Here is a 13129-nt window from a genome sequence, read left to right as displayed (position 1 = left end):
TTTGCCGGTCCCTGAGAGGCCTTGGACGCATATTTCTCTGGATTTTATTTCGGATCTTCCTGTTTCCCAGAGGATGTCTGTTATCTGGGTGGTCTGTGACCGGTTTTCTAAGATGGTTCATTTGGTACCTTTGCCTAAGTTGCCTTCCTCTTCTGAGTTGGTTCCGTTGTTTTTTCAGCATGTGGTTCGTTTGCATGGCATTCCGGAGAATATTGTGTCCGATAGAGGTTCCCAGTTTGTTTCTAGGTTTTGGCGGTCCTTTTGTGCTAAGCTGGGCATTGATTTGTCTTTTTCTTCCGCATTTCATCCTCAGACAAACGGCCAAACCGAGCGAACTAACCAGACTTTGGAAACTTATTTGAGATGCTTTGTGTCTGCCGATCAGGATGATTGGGTGGCTTTCTTGCCATTGGCCGAGTTTGCCCTTAATAATCGGGCTAGTTCTGATACCTTGGTGTCACCATTCTTTTGTAATTCTGGGTTTCATCCTCGTTTTTCTTCAGTTCAGGTTGATTTTTCTGATTGTCCTGGGGTGGACTCTGTGGTTGACAGGTTGCAGCAGATTTGGGCTCATGTTGTGGACAATTTGGTGTTGTCTCAGGAGGAGGCTCAGCGTTTTGCCAACCGTCGTCGGCGTGTGGGTTCCCGGCTTCAGGTTAAGGATTTGGTCTGGTTGTCTTCTCGTCATGTTCCTATGAAGGTTTCTTCCCCGAAGTTCAAGCCTCGGTTTATTGGTCCTTATAGGATTTCTGAGATTATCAATCCAGTGTCTTTTTGTTTGGCCCTTCCAGCCTCTTTTTCCATCCATAATGTTTTTCATAGATCTTTGTTGCGGAAATATGTGGTGCCCGTGGTTCCCTCTGTTGATCCTCCTGCCTCGGTGTTGATTGATGGGGAGTTGGAGTATGTTGTGGAGAAGATCTTGGATTCTCATTTTTCTAGACGGAGGCTTCAGTATCTTGTCAAGTGGAAGGGTTATGGCCAGGAGGATAATTCTTGGGTTGTTGCCTCCGATGTTCATGCTGACGATTTGGTTCGTGCCTTCCATTTGGCTCGTCCGGATCGGCCTGGGGGCTCTGGTGAGGGTTCGGTGACCCCTCCTCAAGGGGGGGTACTGTTGTGAATTCTGTTGTGGGTTCTGCTCTTGGGCTCCCTCCGGTGGTTATAAGTGGTAGTGCTGCTGTTTGTCCTTCACAACAGTCATCAGCTGCTTCCACTTTGGACGGGGCTATTTAGTCTGGCTCCTTCCTTTTGTGAGTGCCAGTTGTCCATTGTTTTCTAGGGATGCACATCTCTGCTTGGTTTCTCCTTCTGGATTGTCCAAATCATCAAAGATAAGTCCTGGCTCTGTTTTTTGCAGTCCACATGCGGTGGACTTAATAGTTCTGTGAATTTCTATGTTTTTTCTTGTCCAGCTTTGTCTGTGTAAAGATTTATTCAGCTAAGTTGGAAGCTCTGAAGTCACAGAGTTACCCTCCATGCCTTTAGTTAGGTGTGAAGATTTTTGTATTCTCTGTGGTGGATTTTGTAGTATTTTTTATACTGACCGCACAGTACTCTGTCCTTTCTTTTCTTTCTAGGTAGCGTGGCCTCCTTTGCTAAATTCTGTTTTCAGTCTGCGTTTGTAATTTCTCCTCTCCTCTCACAGTCAATATTTGTGGGGGGCTGCCTTTCCTTTGGGAATTTTCTCTGAGGCAAGATAGTATTCCTGTTTCTTTCTTTAGGGGTAATTAGTTCTCCGGCCGTGACGAGGTGTCTAGGGAGTGACAGGAACATCCCACGGCTACTTCTAGTTTATGTGTTAAGTTCAGGGTCTGCGGTCAGTATAGAGGCCACCTACTCCAGAGCTCGTCCATGCTGCTCCTAGGCCACCAGTTCATAACAGGCGACTGAATATGATGAAGTGGGGTGTGAGGGGGACTGCACATGATGAAGTCTAGGAGGTGAGGGTGACTACATATGAAGTGGTGGGGAGGGGGACTGCACATGATGAAGTGTGTCTGGGGGTGACTACAAATGATGAAGTGAGAGGGGGATACAGGTGTATTACCTGTACACTGACACTATATACAGAGCTCCTGTGTATAAGGTCTCTGGTGATCACTGTATTACCTGTACACTGACAGTATATACAGAGCTCCTCTGTATAATGACACTTAGGATTGTGGGTTTTTTTTTTAATTAATGACCAGTATTGTAGTATTCAGTCACTTTGTGGTGGTAATACAGTACAGACCAAAAGTTTGGACACATCTTCTCATTTCAAGATTTTTCTGTATTTTCATGACTATGAAAATTGTACATTCACACTGAAGGCATCAAAACTATGAATTAACACATGTGGAATTATATACTTAACAAAAAAAAGTGTGAAACAACTGAAATTATGTCTTATATTCTATGTTCTTCAAAGTAGCCTCCTTGTGCTTTGATGACTGCTTTGCACATTCTTGGCATTCTCTTGATGAGCTTCAAGAGGTAGTCACTGGGAATGGTCTTCCAACAATCTTGAAGGAATTCCCAGAGATGCTTAGCACTTGTTGGCCCTTCTGCCTTCACTCTGCGATCCAGCTCACCCCAAACCATCTCGATTGGGTTCAGGTCTGGCGACTGTGGAGGCCAGGTCATCTGATGTAGCACCCCATCACTCTCCTTCTTGGTCAAATAGCCCTTACACAGCCTGGAGGTGTGTTTGGGGTCATTGTCCTGTTAAAAATAAATGATGGTCCAACTAAAAGCAAACCGGATGGAATAACATGCCGCTGCAAGATGCTGGGGTAGCCATGCTGGTTCAGTATGCCTTCAGTTTTGAATAAATCCCCAACAGTGTCTAGCTCACAGAAAATTTCCCTTTGTCTTAAAAAGTTCAAACCTTTATTATACCTTAGTTAAAAAGCCTTAATACATACAATAATTATACATCACACCAACACCACTAAAGAAAGAAAAAGATAACCGGGGGGGGGATGCCTCACTCCCTGCCACCACAGGGCCCAACAGGGATAGCAGGGTCAGCCATCGAGGAGCGGGGGCGCCAATGCGCAGGTCTAGGGTGCCAACCTCCGCAAGTAGGTAGGTTGAGATAGGCCAGTTTAGGGTTAGGCACCCCCCCTGGTTATCTTTTTCTTTCTTTAGTGGTGTTGGTGTGATGTATAATTATTGTATGTATTAAGGCTTTTTAACTAAGGTATAATAAAGGTTTGAACTTTTTAAGACAAAGGGAAATTTTCTGTGAGCGAAATACGAATATATCCCTTCAATATATTTACGCATAAAGTCCCCAACAGTGTCACCAGCAAAGCATCCCCACACCATCACACCTCCTCCTCCATGCTTCATGGTGGGAACCAGGCATGTAGAGTCCATCCGTTCACCTTTTCTGCGCCGCACAAAGACACCGTGGTTGGAACCAAAGATCTCAAATTTGGACTCATCAGACCAAAGCACAGATTTCCACTGGTCTAATGTCCATTCCTTGTGTTCTTTAGCCCAAACAAGTCTCTTCTGCTTGTTGTCTGTCCTTAGCAGTGGTTTCCTAGCAGCTATTTTAGTATGAAGGCCTGCTGCACAAAGTCTCTTCTTAGTTGTTGTAGGGATGTGTCTGCTGCTAGAACTCTGTGTGGCATTGACCTGGTCTCTAATCTGAGCTGCTGTTAACCTGCGATTTCTGAGGCTGGTGATTCAGATAAACCTATCCTCAGAACCAGAGGTGACTCTTGGTCTTTCCTGGGGCAGTCCTCATTTGAGCCAGTATTTTTCCTGCCAAGAAATGCAGAAACCTTGTAGAAATTTCTGCAAGCAAATACTCAAGGTATGCACATAGCCTTAATGTGTGATTGGTGAGAAGCACGGTGCAGAAGTGGAGTTTTTCCAGGAGAGGGTGATGGGACTGTGGAAGGTTTGATGGGTGGAGGCGGGGCTAGGGTGGAGCCTGGGTGGAATTTCAAGGGGGCCCTGAAAATTTTGCCAGTATGTGGCTCCCGAGTGGCAGCACTGCCTAGGATACTTGGTACCACTGAGCAGGATGTTCTTATTTAGCCGGAATAAGGAACCCAGTGCACTGAGCATTTTACAATCTCCTTATTAGAGAAACAAGGAGCACTACTCAACTGCTCCAATTTCAGAAGATCGGGGCAGATCATTGCCCCTCTTCTGCCAGTGTGTGGCACCTCTACCACTGCCCTCCCATGTCTCACTGCAGTTATTGTAACTACAGCAATTGTTCCACTCCTTGGCCATGGGGTCCAACCAGATTCCTAAGACATACTCAGTAAATTACTTGTGCCAAAGTCCTGTATGCTTTTGTGTCATACAGAGGAATATTGGTCTTATTTGATAAATCTATGTAATTTTTTAAAACTGTAAATTTGTATTAAAGTTTCCGAAACGATAAACATCACAATAAGATTTGGGAAACAGACATGTAAATTTATACCTTATAAGATATTATAATAGCAATGATAAAATAGGAAAGATCAAGGCGAGAGAAGGAAAGAAAATAAAAGTGGAGTGAGGGGAGAAATCTAGGCTGCATTCTCCAATACAAAACAACACTTTTTACAAATAATCATCCCATTATTATTACTCCATGTGATTAGAATAAGTGTTTGGGAGTATTAGTGCAGCCTCCTATCTAGACATATCTAGCAGCTTATAATTGTATATGTGCTGAGGTCACAGTGACAATGGTCCAGAGCTGATGGTGTCACTACAGTGATGTCACAATTTACCGGACAGTTCTAGACGCTGTGTAACCCCTGATTCCGTTGAGGGTTGTTTAAGGCGTTGGAGAGTGAGGATTGTGGCGTTAAGTGAGTGCAAGTATGGCGAATAAAAAGTGCTGTAAGCGTATTATTATATCGGATTCAGAGAACAGCAGTGATGTGGATTTCCATCAGGTGAGACGTCACTTTTCTGCATTATTCTTATGTAATACTAATCTATCATCTATGATGATTTATGTGACGACTTGTTAGAATGATCAATATTACTGATTGTTATCTCCTTAATAGCTGATAATGAAGAGTAATATTCCTGTTTGGGGAGTTTATATCCATCTTAATAGACCATCACTGACAATTATATTAATAAATATATTATTACTATTCTATAAGAATAAAATGCTCCTTGTAAAAGCCAGAACTGACCCTGCGTGTTATTTTCATACCCTTTCATACCCAGATGTTCATTATGATTTATGTGACATTTCGAGTCTTATATTTCTTCTCTTTTTCTAGTCCCATCCCCCCAAGAAAAGATCAAGACTTCCGAACTATCAAACGGAAGGTGGATTAAAAAATGGGATAACACCTATAGACCCAGGTACTGATTTCCAATGCAATCTAGCCCCTGCTGATATGTGTCCTAACAATAATGGGTTTACTAGAACAAATGTGTCTCATTCATTGGGACTTAAGGCCCAGTCACACTTAGCGACGCTAAAGCGATCCCGACAACGATACGACCTGTCAGGGATCGTTGCTGCGTCGCTATGTGGTCGCTGGTGTGATGTCAAACAGTGAGATCTTCCCAACGACGCAGCAGCGATCTGTAGCGACCTGTACAACGATGTCACATGGCAGCTATTATGACGATTCAGACCTCGATGAGGGACGTCCTGTGAGACGTTGTCGTCAACGAGGTCGTTGGTAAGGTGTCAAACACAGCGATGTGTGCTACCCAGCGGGACCTCAACGATCAAAAAAAGGTCCAGGCCATTCCGACACGACCAGCGATCTCACAGCAGGGGCCTGGTCGCTGCCACGTGTCAAACATAGCGAGATCGCTACTGAGGTCGCTGTTGCGTCACAAAACTTGTGACTGAGCAGCGATCTCGCTAGCGACCTCGCTTAGTGTGATGGGGGCTTTAGTTGTAACTGGTAAAAAAGATAATGATGACATTTTGGCCCCATCATCAGAAGTTTTCTGAAGTCCTAGTAGTCCGTTTTAATTATCACTTACTGCTGTTATCCATAATAACAGTCTAATATATTCATTTTTGTTTCTTCCTCAGAACTAATAACATCTTTCCCGTCATGTAGCAATGACTTCTTCAGGTAGGATGAATCACATCTTCTCCAACTCTGAGCTCAGGTCCCATTGGTAGACATTATTGGGGACAATCGGTGTCCTTCATTCCAGCTTTATATAATATGACTCTTGTGGTTCCTGGGCTCTGAATTGCTTCATCTGATCCATTTATACCAATAATTTTAATCCATAATCTCATTCATTTTTAACATTAGAATTTTCCCCACTGATTCCTATTTCTGCATTTGTTTTCACAGTTCCACTGATGTCATTGTTATTTCTGACGATGATGAGTATTCTTCTGGGGAGAAAATATCATCTCGCGAAAGTAAGGACTAATTAGCTGTGTTTTCTAGACACAACCTAAATTTCCGGTATTTGACACAGTCCATTGATCCATGTTCTGTTCTGTTATGTGATATTCACAGGTCTCAGGACTTCTGACATCGAGGGTTATGATACCCCTGAGCAGTGTGGACCTCCACACACTGACAGCGATGACGATGACTGTATCATAATAGAACCATCATCTCCTGTCACTGGTCAGTGTCCAATATTATGGTTTATACCGCAATCTATACAGATTACATACATTTCCCCTAAAGATAATTTAACAATGCACCTTCACCTGATAGCCAACAAGTGGACAAAGGAGTAAAAAGTAGAATTGCACATTCATTTCTGGTGCCTCTTCACTCTATTTCAATCAAGGGCTGTAGATATTCCTAATCTCTGTAACAATATTATATAGATGCCTCAATGTAAAACTTATCAAAGATGGCACTATTTTCACTGCTCCATGTTTCCTTCCAGATACAGAATCATCTGGATGCCTGGAGAGATCCACCTCAGAGGAGCAGTAAGTTATATAAAGCTATGAAACACTATAAACGAGAAGTGGTGCCCCCTACTGGTGGATATCCTCAGTCATCAGCTCAGTTCCCAAAATCCAGCACTCCCACATCTCCTCGTTTTACATCCCAATCTATGTCAGGGTGTAGATAATCCCTCCTCTCTGCCATGTATAAATCCTGGATCCCAAGAAGATCTTGCAGTTCCACTGACATAGAGATGATATTGGATTCTTGTATTGACATTTTTGAGAGGTTTATTTCAATGCTGATAATCCACCTGCCCCGACTTGTAGCTTATTGCTGGCTGACCCTATTGTATTTGTGCCCCTGACCTTCTACCATTTGGGTGACGCGATACTTAATTGGGAAATCCCTTCTACATTGTAGGGGAAAGGAATGAATAGGTAAATGTTCTGTATGTTTTGAGATATAACCTAAGGCTTCATGTATGATCTTCTGTTCTTCCAGGCCTATTTGTACCATCCAGGGCTGCTTTATAGAGGACATCACATCTCCGGCATCTAAATACATGCAGGACTTTCAGAGCTACAAACATGAGTTGGTTACACGGCTGTTTAAGCTCTATAACAGCACCGTGTTTGAGAACGAGGTAAAATATTACAATCCCGGGGTTGTATATATTCATCTATATTCTGCTATATCTGTAACTCTTCATGTAAATGTCGGTGGAGTATATATTATCAAAGACCTTTACTGTTCCTCTATGTAAATGCAGTTATACTGGTGCAGAGGAGGTAGCAGTCACCCCGGGACCTGGTGCCTACGGGTGTCTTTAGGACCAGTAGTCACAACTTATACCTCCCTTTTGTAGTGTCCTAGAAGGGACTGCATTTAATGCTGCTTTACGTTGAATTATAGATATAATGTATTTTATTTCTTAATTCCTCATCTTCAGCTTCCTGAGTCCAAAATAACATTCAAGTGGAGCAAAAGACTGACGGCAACATCTGCTTTCTGCACGAACATCTATAAGGACGGGGAACAGTATTCCTTTATTGAACTCTCAGACAAAGTCTGTGACTCTGCAGGTAAGTTTCTTATAGTGATCATTTGGTAAAAATATAAAATTTTGATAGAAGTACCAGGTTGTTAAAGAGAACCTTTTATGTGAAAAAACGCTATTAACCTGCCGATATGAGGTTAATCTGCAGGTTAACAGCGTTCTGAACCTGCCCAGTGCCGGCACTTAGACCTCCACTGCTGGGAGGAAATGAACTTTATTCAATTAACAGGCACCTTTCAGTCATAGGGACGGCACCATCAAGGGTTCAGTCACTGCTCTGTGTATAGCGAGCTGCTGCTGTAACCGTGCCCCGGCACTGACTGACAGCCAGGTCTAATGCTAAGCTGCTGTCAGTCAGTGACAGGGGGTGGGTTACAGATGCCACTCGCTTTACACAGAGCAGTGACTGAACCCGTGCCGCTGCTATGACTGGAAGCTGAACGCTGCCAGAGGGACCAATGTTTATTTCCTCCTGGCCTAAGTGCCGGTGTCGGGAAGATTCAGAACACCTTTAACCTGCACATTAACTCCATATTTGGAGGTTAATAATGTTTTTTCACATGACAGCTTCCATTTAAGGCAGGAATGAAGTTACTGCAATTTTCATAGCTTCCAAACAAGAGAAACACACACATGCATGGCTATATGTTGTTCATCAGTTGTGATCATTGAAAATCCTTGTGGGACCCCTTATTTCTTAATAGTGAGGGATCTGGAGGTAAACAGTGGATGGATAAAATACACATAGATAGTAACTGCCACGGATGCAACTATAAATTACTGGGACGATTAATCAGAAGAGTCAGCCTGAGTAATGGAGATCCTTCAGGTCCTATACCTCCAAAGCTCCAGGGCAAATGTCTCTTGAGCCTCTCATATATTATGGTCTAGTAGGTTTGCAATTGTGATGTAAAATATCTTCTTGACTTATCGTAATTATATATTTTCTATCTTTAGAGCGCCTTAGAGATTCACTGGCACATGAATTGTGCCATGTCGCCTGCTGGCACATTGAGGGAGTGCAAAATGATGGACATGGGCCACTCTGGACATCTTACACAGAAAAGCTCATACATGTTCACCCCGAATTGCCACCTGTGAGAATGTATCATGCGTATGACATTAATTACCGATACAACTATGTGTGTGCAGGGTGTGGATACAGGTAAGGAGATATTTTCTTCTTATATAATTCTAAAGAAACTACATTAATGCAATTTATATTCTGCTACCAGGAGATCACAGATGACTGAGATCTAATTTTCCATGAATAATCCTTTCTCTTCCTCCAGTAACTGATATTTCTATCCTTTCTTGACTGCCAATCCATGTTCTTTCTGTCTTTTTAGAGTCGGCCGTTTCACGAAAATCAGTGAACAGAGAACATTTTGCCGTAAATGTGGAGGGAAACTTACAATGCAAAACACGGCTTAAGGTTAGGACCATCTGTCTCCTTAGATCATCCTCCATCTACAGCTCAAGGAGACCCATTTTCCAGATATAAGACCAGAATCTGGAAAAATCCAACAAAACCTGCAGAAACAAAATCCAGGCTGTACTGTCAAACAGAAGCAATTTATTGCTTCCATTACCAAATGTAAGTGTGTATATTCTTTATATGTTCATTGTAGGAGTGTATTTATACAGTCACCCCAGGACCTGGTGCTTTAGGAAATCTTTAGGACCAGTAGACGCTTTTTGTCGTGTCCTCGAAGGCACTGCAGTTTCCACTGTGTTTCATGGAACAGCATATTTCATTCATTTTGATTCTTCATTCCTCATCTTTAGGTTCCTGGTTCCATACAAATAACTTGAAGTAAAACACTGAGCGCAACATGTGCCCATTGTATCCATATCTATTAGGATGAGGATTGATATTCCAGGATTGAGAGATCTTGAAAATTTCTGTGACTCCACAGGTAAGTTTTACATCACAATCGTTTAGCAAAAAATATGACATTTTGATAGGAGTCACAGGTTGTTAGGGGTGGATTGAAGTTACTGCACCTTTCAGATCTTCCAGACAAGAGAAACATACACATACATTTCTTTATATTCTTAAATGAACACAATTCGTGAAAAATCTTCAAAAATCCTTTTTTTTTTTATAAATGTGGGAGATCAGAAATGGATAAAATACCATACATATAAATAGTAGCTGGCAGGGGGCAACTGGAAATTGCTGGGTCGATGAATAAGAAGAGTCAGCCTGGGTGGTGGAGATACTTTAGGTCTTATAGTTGGTACAATCTCCAAAGCTCTGAGGCATTTATTCATTGAGCCTTTCCTACAATATGGCCTAGCAGGTTTGCACTTGTGTTATCTATGTGTGTTAAGTATATTTACTTTTTATAGTAATTGTATTTTTTTTCTCTGTAGAGCGCAGTACAAAAGCATTAATGCACAAAATGATCCTGCTCATGGTCTGCATGTTATTCTGAAGGCTATCTACATGGTGAACAACGTGACTTCTCCAAGCAGTGATTACGACTAAAACTGCTGCTAATGGAGAGTTGTTATATACCAAAGTCCTCCCAAAGCCCAGAAGAGCAACTCATGATACCAACTGTTGACCTACTGCAGAAGAGGAGGAATAGAGTGCTGAGAAAATGTTATAAAATAAAAAAGAGAGTCAACAAAAAATAAGAAAAGCAAAAAAGGTTGACCCCCAGCTATACCCTATACCTCTTCTACCTGTACCCATATGAAATATATATATTCTCCATCACCCAACCCCAAATAAAAACAAAATCTAAAAAGATACTGTGTGTATGTAACACAGGTAATTGGATGCAGAGACACAGAGGCACAGAGCAAGGGTTAACGGGAAAACAATCACTGATTTAACCCCTTCACCCCCGGAGCTTTTTCCGTTTTTCCGTTTTCGTTTTTCGCTCCCCTCCTTCCCAGAGCCATAACTTTTTTATTTTTCCGTCAATTTGGCCATGTGAGGGCTTATTTTTTGCGGGACGAGTTGTACTTTTGAACGACATCATTGGTTTTAGCATGTCGTGTACTAGAAAACGGGAAAAAAATTCCAAGTGCAGTGGAATTGCAAAAAAAGTGCAATCCCACACTTGTTTTTTGCTTGCCTATTTTGCTAGGTTCACTAAATGCTAAAACTGACCTGCCATTATGATTCTCCAGGTCACTACGAGTTCATAGACACCTAACATGACTAGGTTATTTTTCACCTAAGTGGTGAAAAAAAATTCCAAACTTTGCAAAAAACAAAACAAAACAAAATTGCGCCATTTTCCGATACGTAGCGTCTCCATTTTTCGTGATCTGGGGTCAGGTGAGGGCTTATTTTTTGCATGCCGAGCTGGCGTTTTTAATGATAGCATTTTGGTGTAGATACGTTCTTTTGATCGCCCGTTATTGCATTTTAATGCAATGTCGTGGCGACCAAAAAAACGTAAATCTGGCGTTTCGAATTTTTTTCTCATTACGCCATTTAGCGATCAGGTTAATGGTTTTTTTTTCTTGATAGATCGGGCGATTCTGAACGCGGCGATACCAAATATGTGTAGGTTGGGGTTTTTTTTATTGATTTATTTTGATTGGGGCGAAAGGGGGGTGATTTAAACTTTTATATTTTTTTTATTTTTTTCACATTTTTAAAAACTTTTTTTTTTTACTTTTGCCATGCTTCTATAGCCTCCATGGGAGGCTAGAAGCAGGCACAGCCCGATCGGCTCTGCTATGCAGCAGTGATCATAAGATCGCTGCTACACAGCAGATTTGCAGGTGTGCTGTGAGCGCCGACCACAGGGGGGCGCTCACAGCCACCGGCAATCAGTAAACATTGAGGTCTCAAGGACCTCTATGGTTACAATGGAGGAGCATCGCCGACCCCCGATCATGTGACGGGGGTCGGCGATGCGCTCATATCCGGCCGCACGGCCGGATGCGGTAGTTAAATGCCGCTGTCTGCGTTTGACAGCGGCATTTAACTAGTTAATAGCGGCGGGTGATCGCGATTTCACCCGCCGCTATTGCGCGCACATGTCAGCTGTAAAAAACAGCTGACATGTCGCGACTTTGATGTGCGCTCACCGCCGGAGCGCACATCAAAGCGGGGGTCCCGACATGTGACGTACTATACCGTCACATGTCGGGAAGGGGTTAATTGTTACAGGGATAGACCTCCAAGCATGTAGCAACAGGAAATAAATCAGGTGGTTGCTGAGGGAAAGAAAGGGGAAGAACAACTAAAGGTGGCAGGTTATATATCAATTTCACTTAGCGTTACTTGGGTGCCTCTCTCTTCTCCTGGGTTGGGTGGCTGGCTGGCGGCTGAGGCTGGTGCTGAGTTCTTCCGGCTTCCCCACCTAACAGGTCGGTCTCCTTCTGGTGGCAGCGGGCAGTCACTTGTCTGACCCACTGAGCCCCTAGTATGTTATGCTGCTGCACAGCCAAGAGTAGTCCACGGCAATCCTCTACTTGGCGTGCGCTCCTCCACATGCTCCACGAAGTCTGAGGGTCCTCGCTGTACCCAACCTTTATCTCTGCAGAGCGTCCTATCTTTTCTCACGGCTCAGCGCCGGTCCTCACTGACACCTCTCTCTGGAAGGAAAGCCCACTCTTTTCCCTCACTAACCTTCTTATCCTCCCCTGTCTCACCACGCCCCCTCTACACAGGTCAAGGTTCTGCTCAGTTCCCCATCTCCTTCCCCCTTGCAACAGTAGGCCTGGCCCCAGCAGTTCCAAACCTGGTGCCTTGTCAGCACCCACAGCCCGGTCTTCTTCTTTACATGTATTCCTGATCTTTCTCCTTCTCCTGTGTCCAGTGGCCATCCTCAGGAGCTTCAGATTGCTGAGGTGCAGAATCTGCCTGACACCATGTCTGGCATGGCGTGGCAAGTGAGGAAAGTTAAAGAAAATTTATAACACAATCTGACAACTAACCCATGAATAATTACATAGGGAACTTGTTTTTTTTTTAACTAGAGTAAAGATGTATTGTGGTAAGAAGATGTTACCATCTATACACAGTTTCTAGATCGATGGGAGCTCTATATAGAATTAACAGCACAGCTGTGCGCTTGCTTGACCACTGTTTATTACAAATGGAGCACAGAAGGCTCCCATTTTGACAAACGGTGAAAGACAGAGCGATCAGAGATAATGGGCCCAGCTGAGTAGGGGCCTTCCCGATGGTACGCGAGTGTGGCCTAAACATTCCTATACACCAACAGTAATGAAAACAAGTATGGAA

General features: G+C 43.1%; 1 protein-coding gene across 1 annotated transcript; it reads left to right on the top strand.

Moving 5' to 3' along the window:
* Positions 1 to 4784: 4784 nt before the first annotated feature.
* On the top strand, positions 4785 to 9379 carry LOC143773396 (germ cell nuclear acidic protein-like). The gene is made up of 10 exons (XM_077260858.1): positions 4785 to 4898; positions 5238 to 5322; positions 6014 to 6056; positions 6288 to 6358; positions 6459 to 6572; positions 6844 to 6889; positions 7353 to 7494; positions 7801 to 7933; positions 8866 to 9073; positions 9258 to 9379. Exons 1-10 carry the CDS (start codon positions 4824 to 4826, stop codon positions 9340 to 9342), a joined length of 1002 nt encoding a protein of 333 aa, XP_077116973.1. The 5' UTR covers positions 4785 to 4823; the 3' UTR covers positions 9343 to 9379.
* Positions 9380 to 13129: the final 3750 nt, after the last annotated feature.

The sequence above is a fragment of the Ranitomeya variabilis genome, chromosome 5 (genome assembly GCF_051348905.1).
Source record: "Ranitomeya variabilis isolate aRanVar5 chromosome 5, aRanVar5.hap1, whole genome shotgun sequence".
NCBI lineage: Eukaryota > Metazoa > Chordata > Amphibia > Anura > Dendrobatidae > Ranitomeya > Ranitomeya variabilis.
The sequence above is the reverse complement of the archived record's forward strand: the minus strand, read 5'-3'. Positions and strand labels throughout refer to the sequence as shown.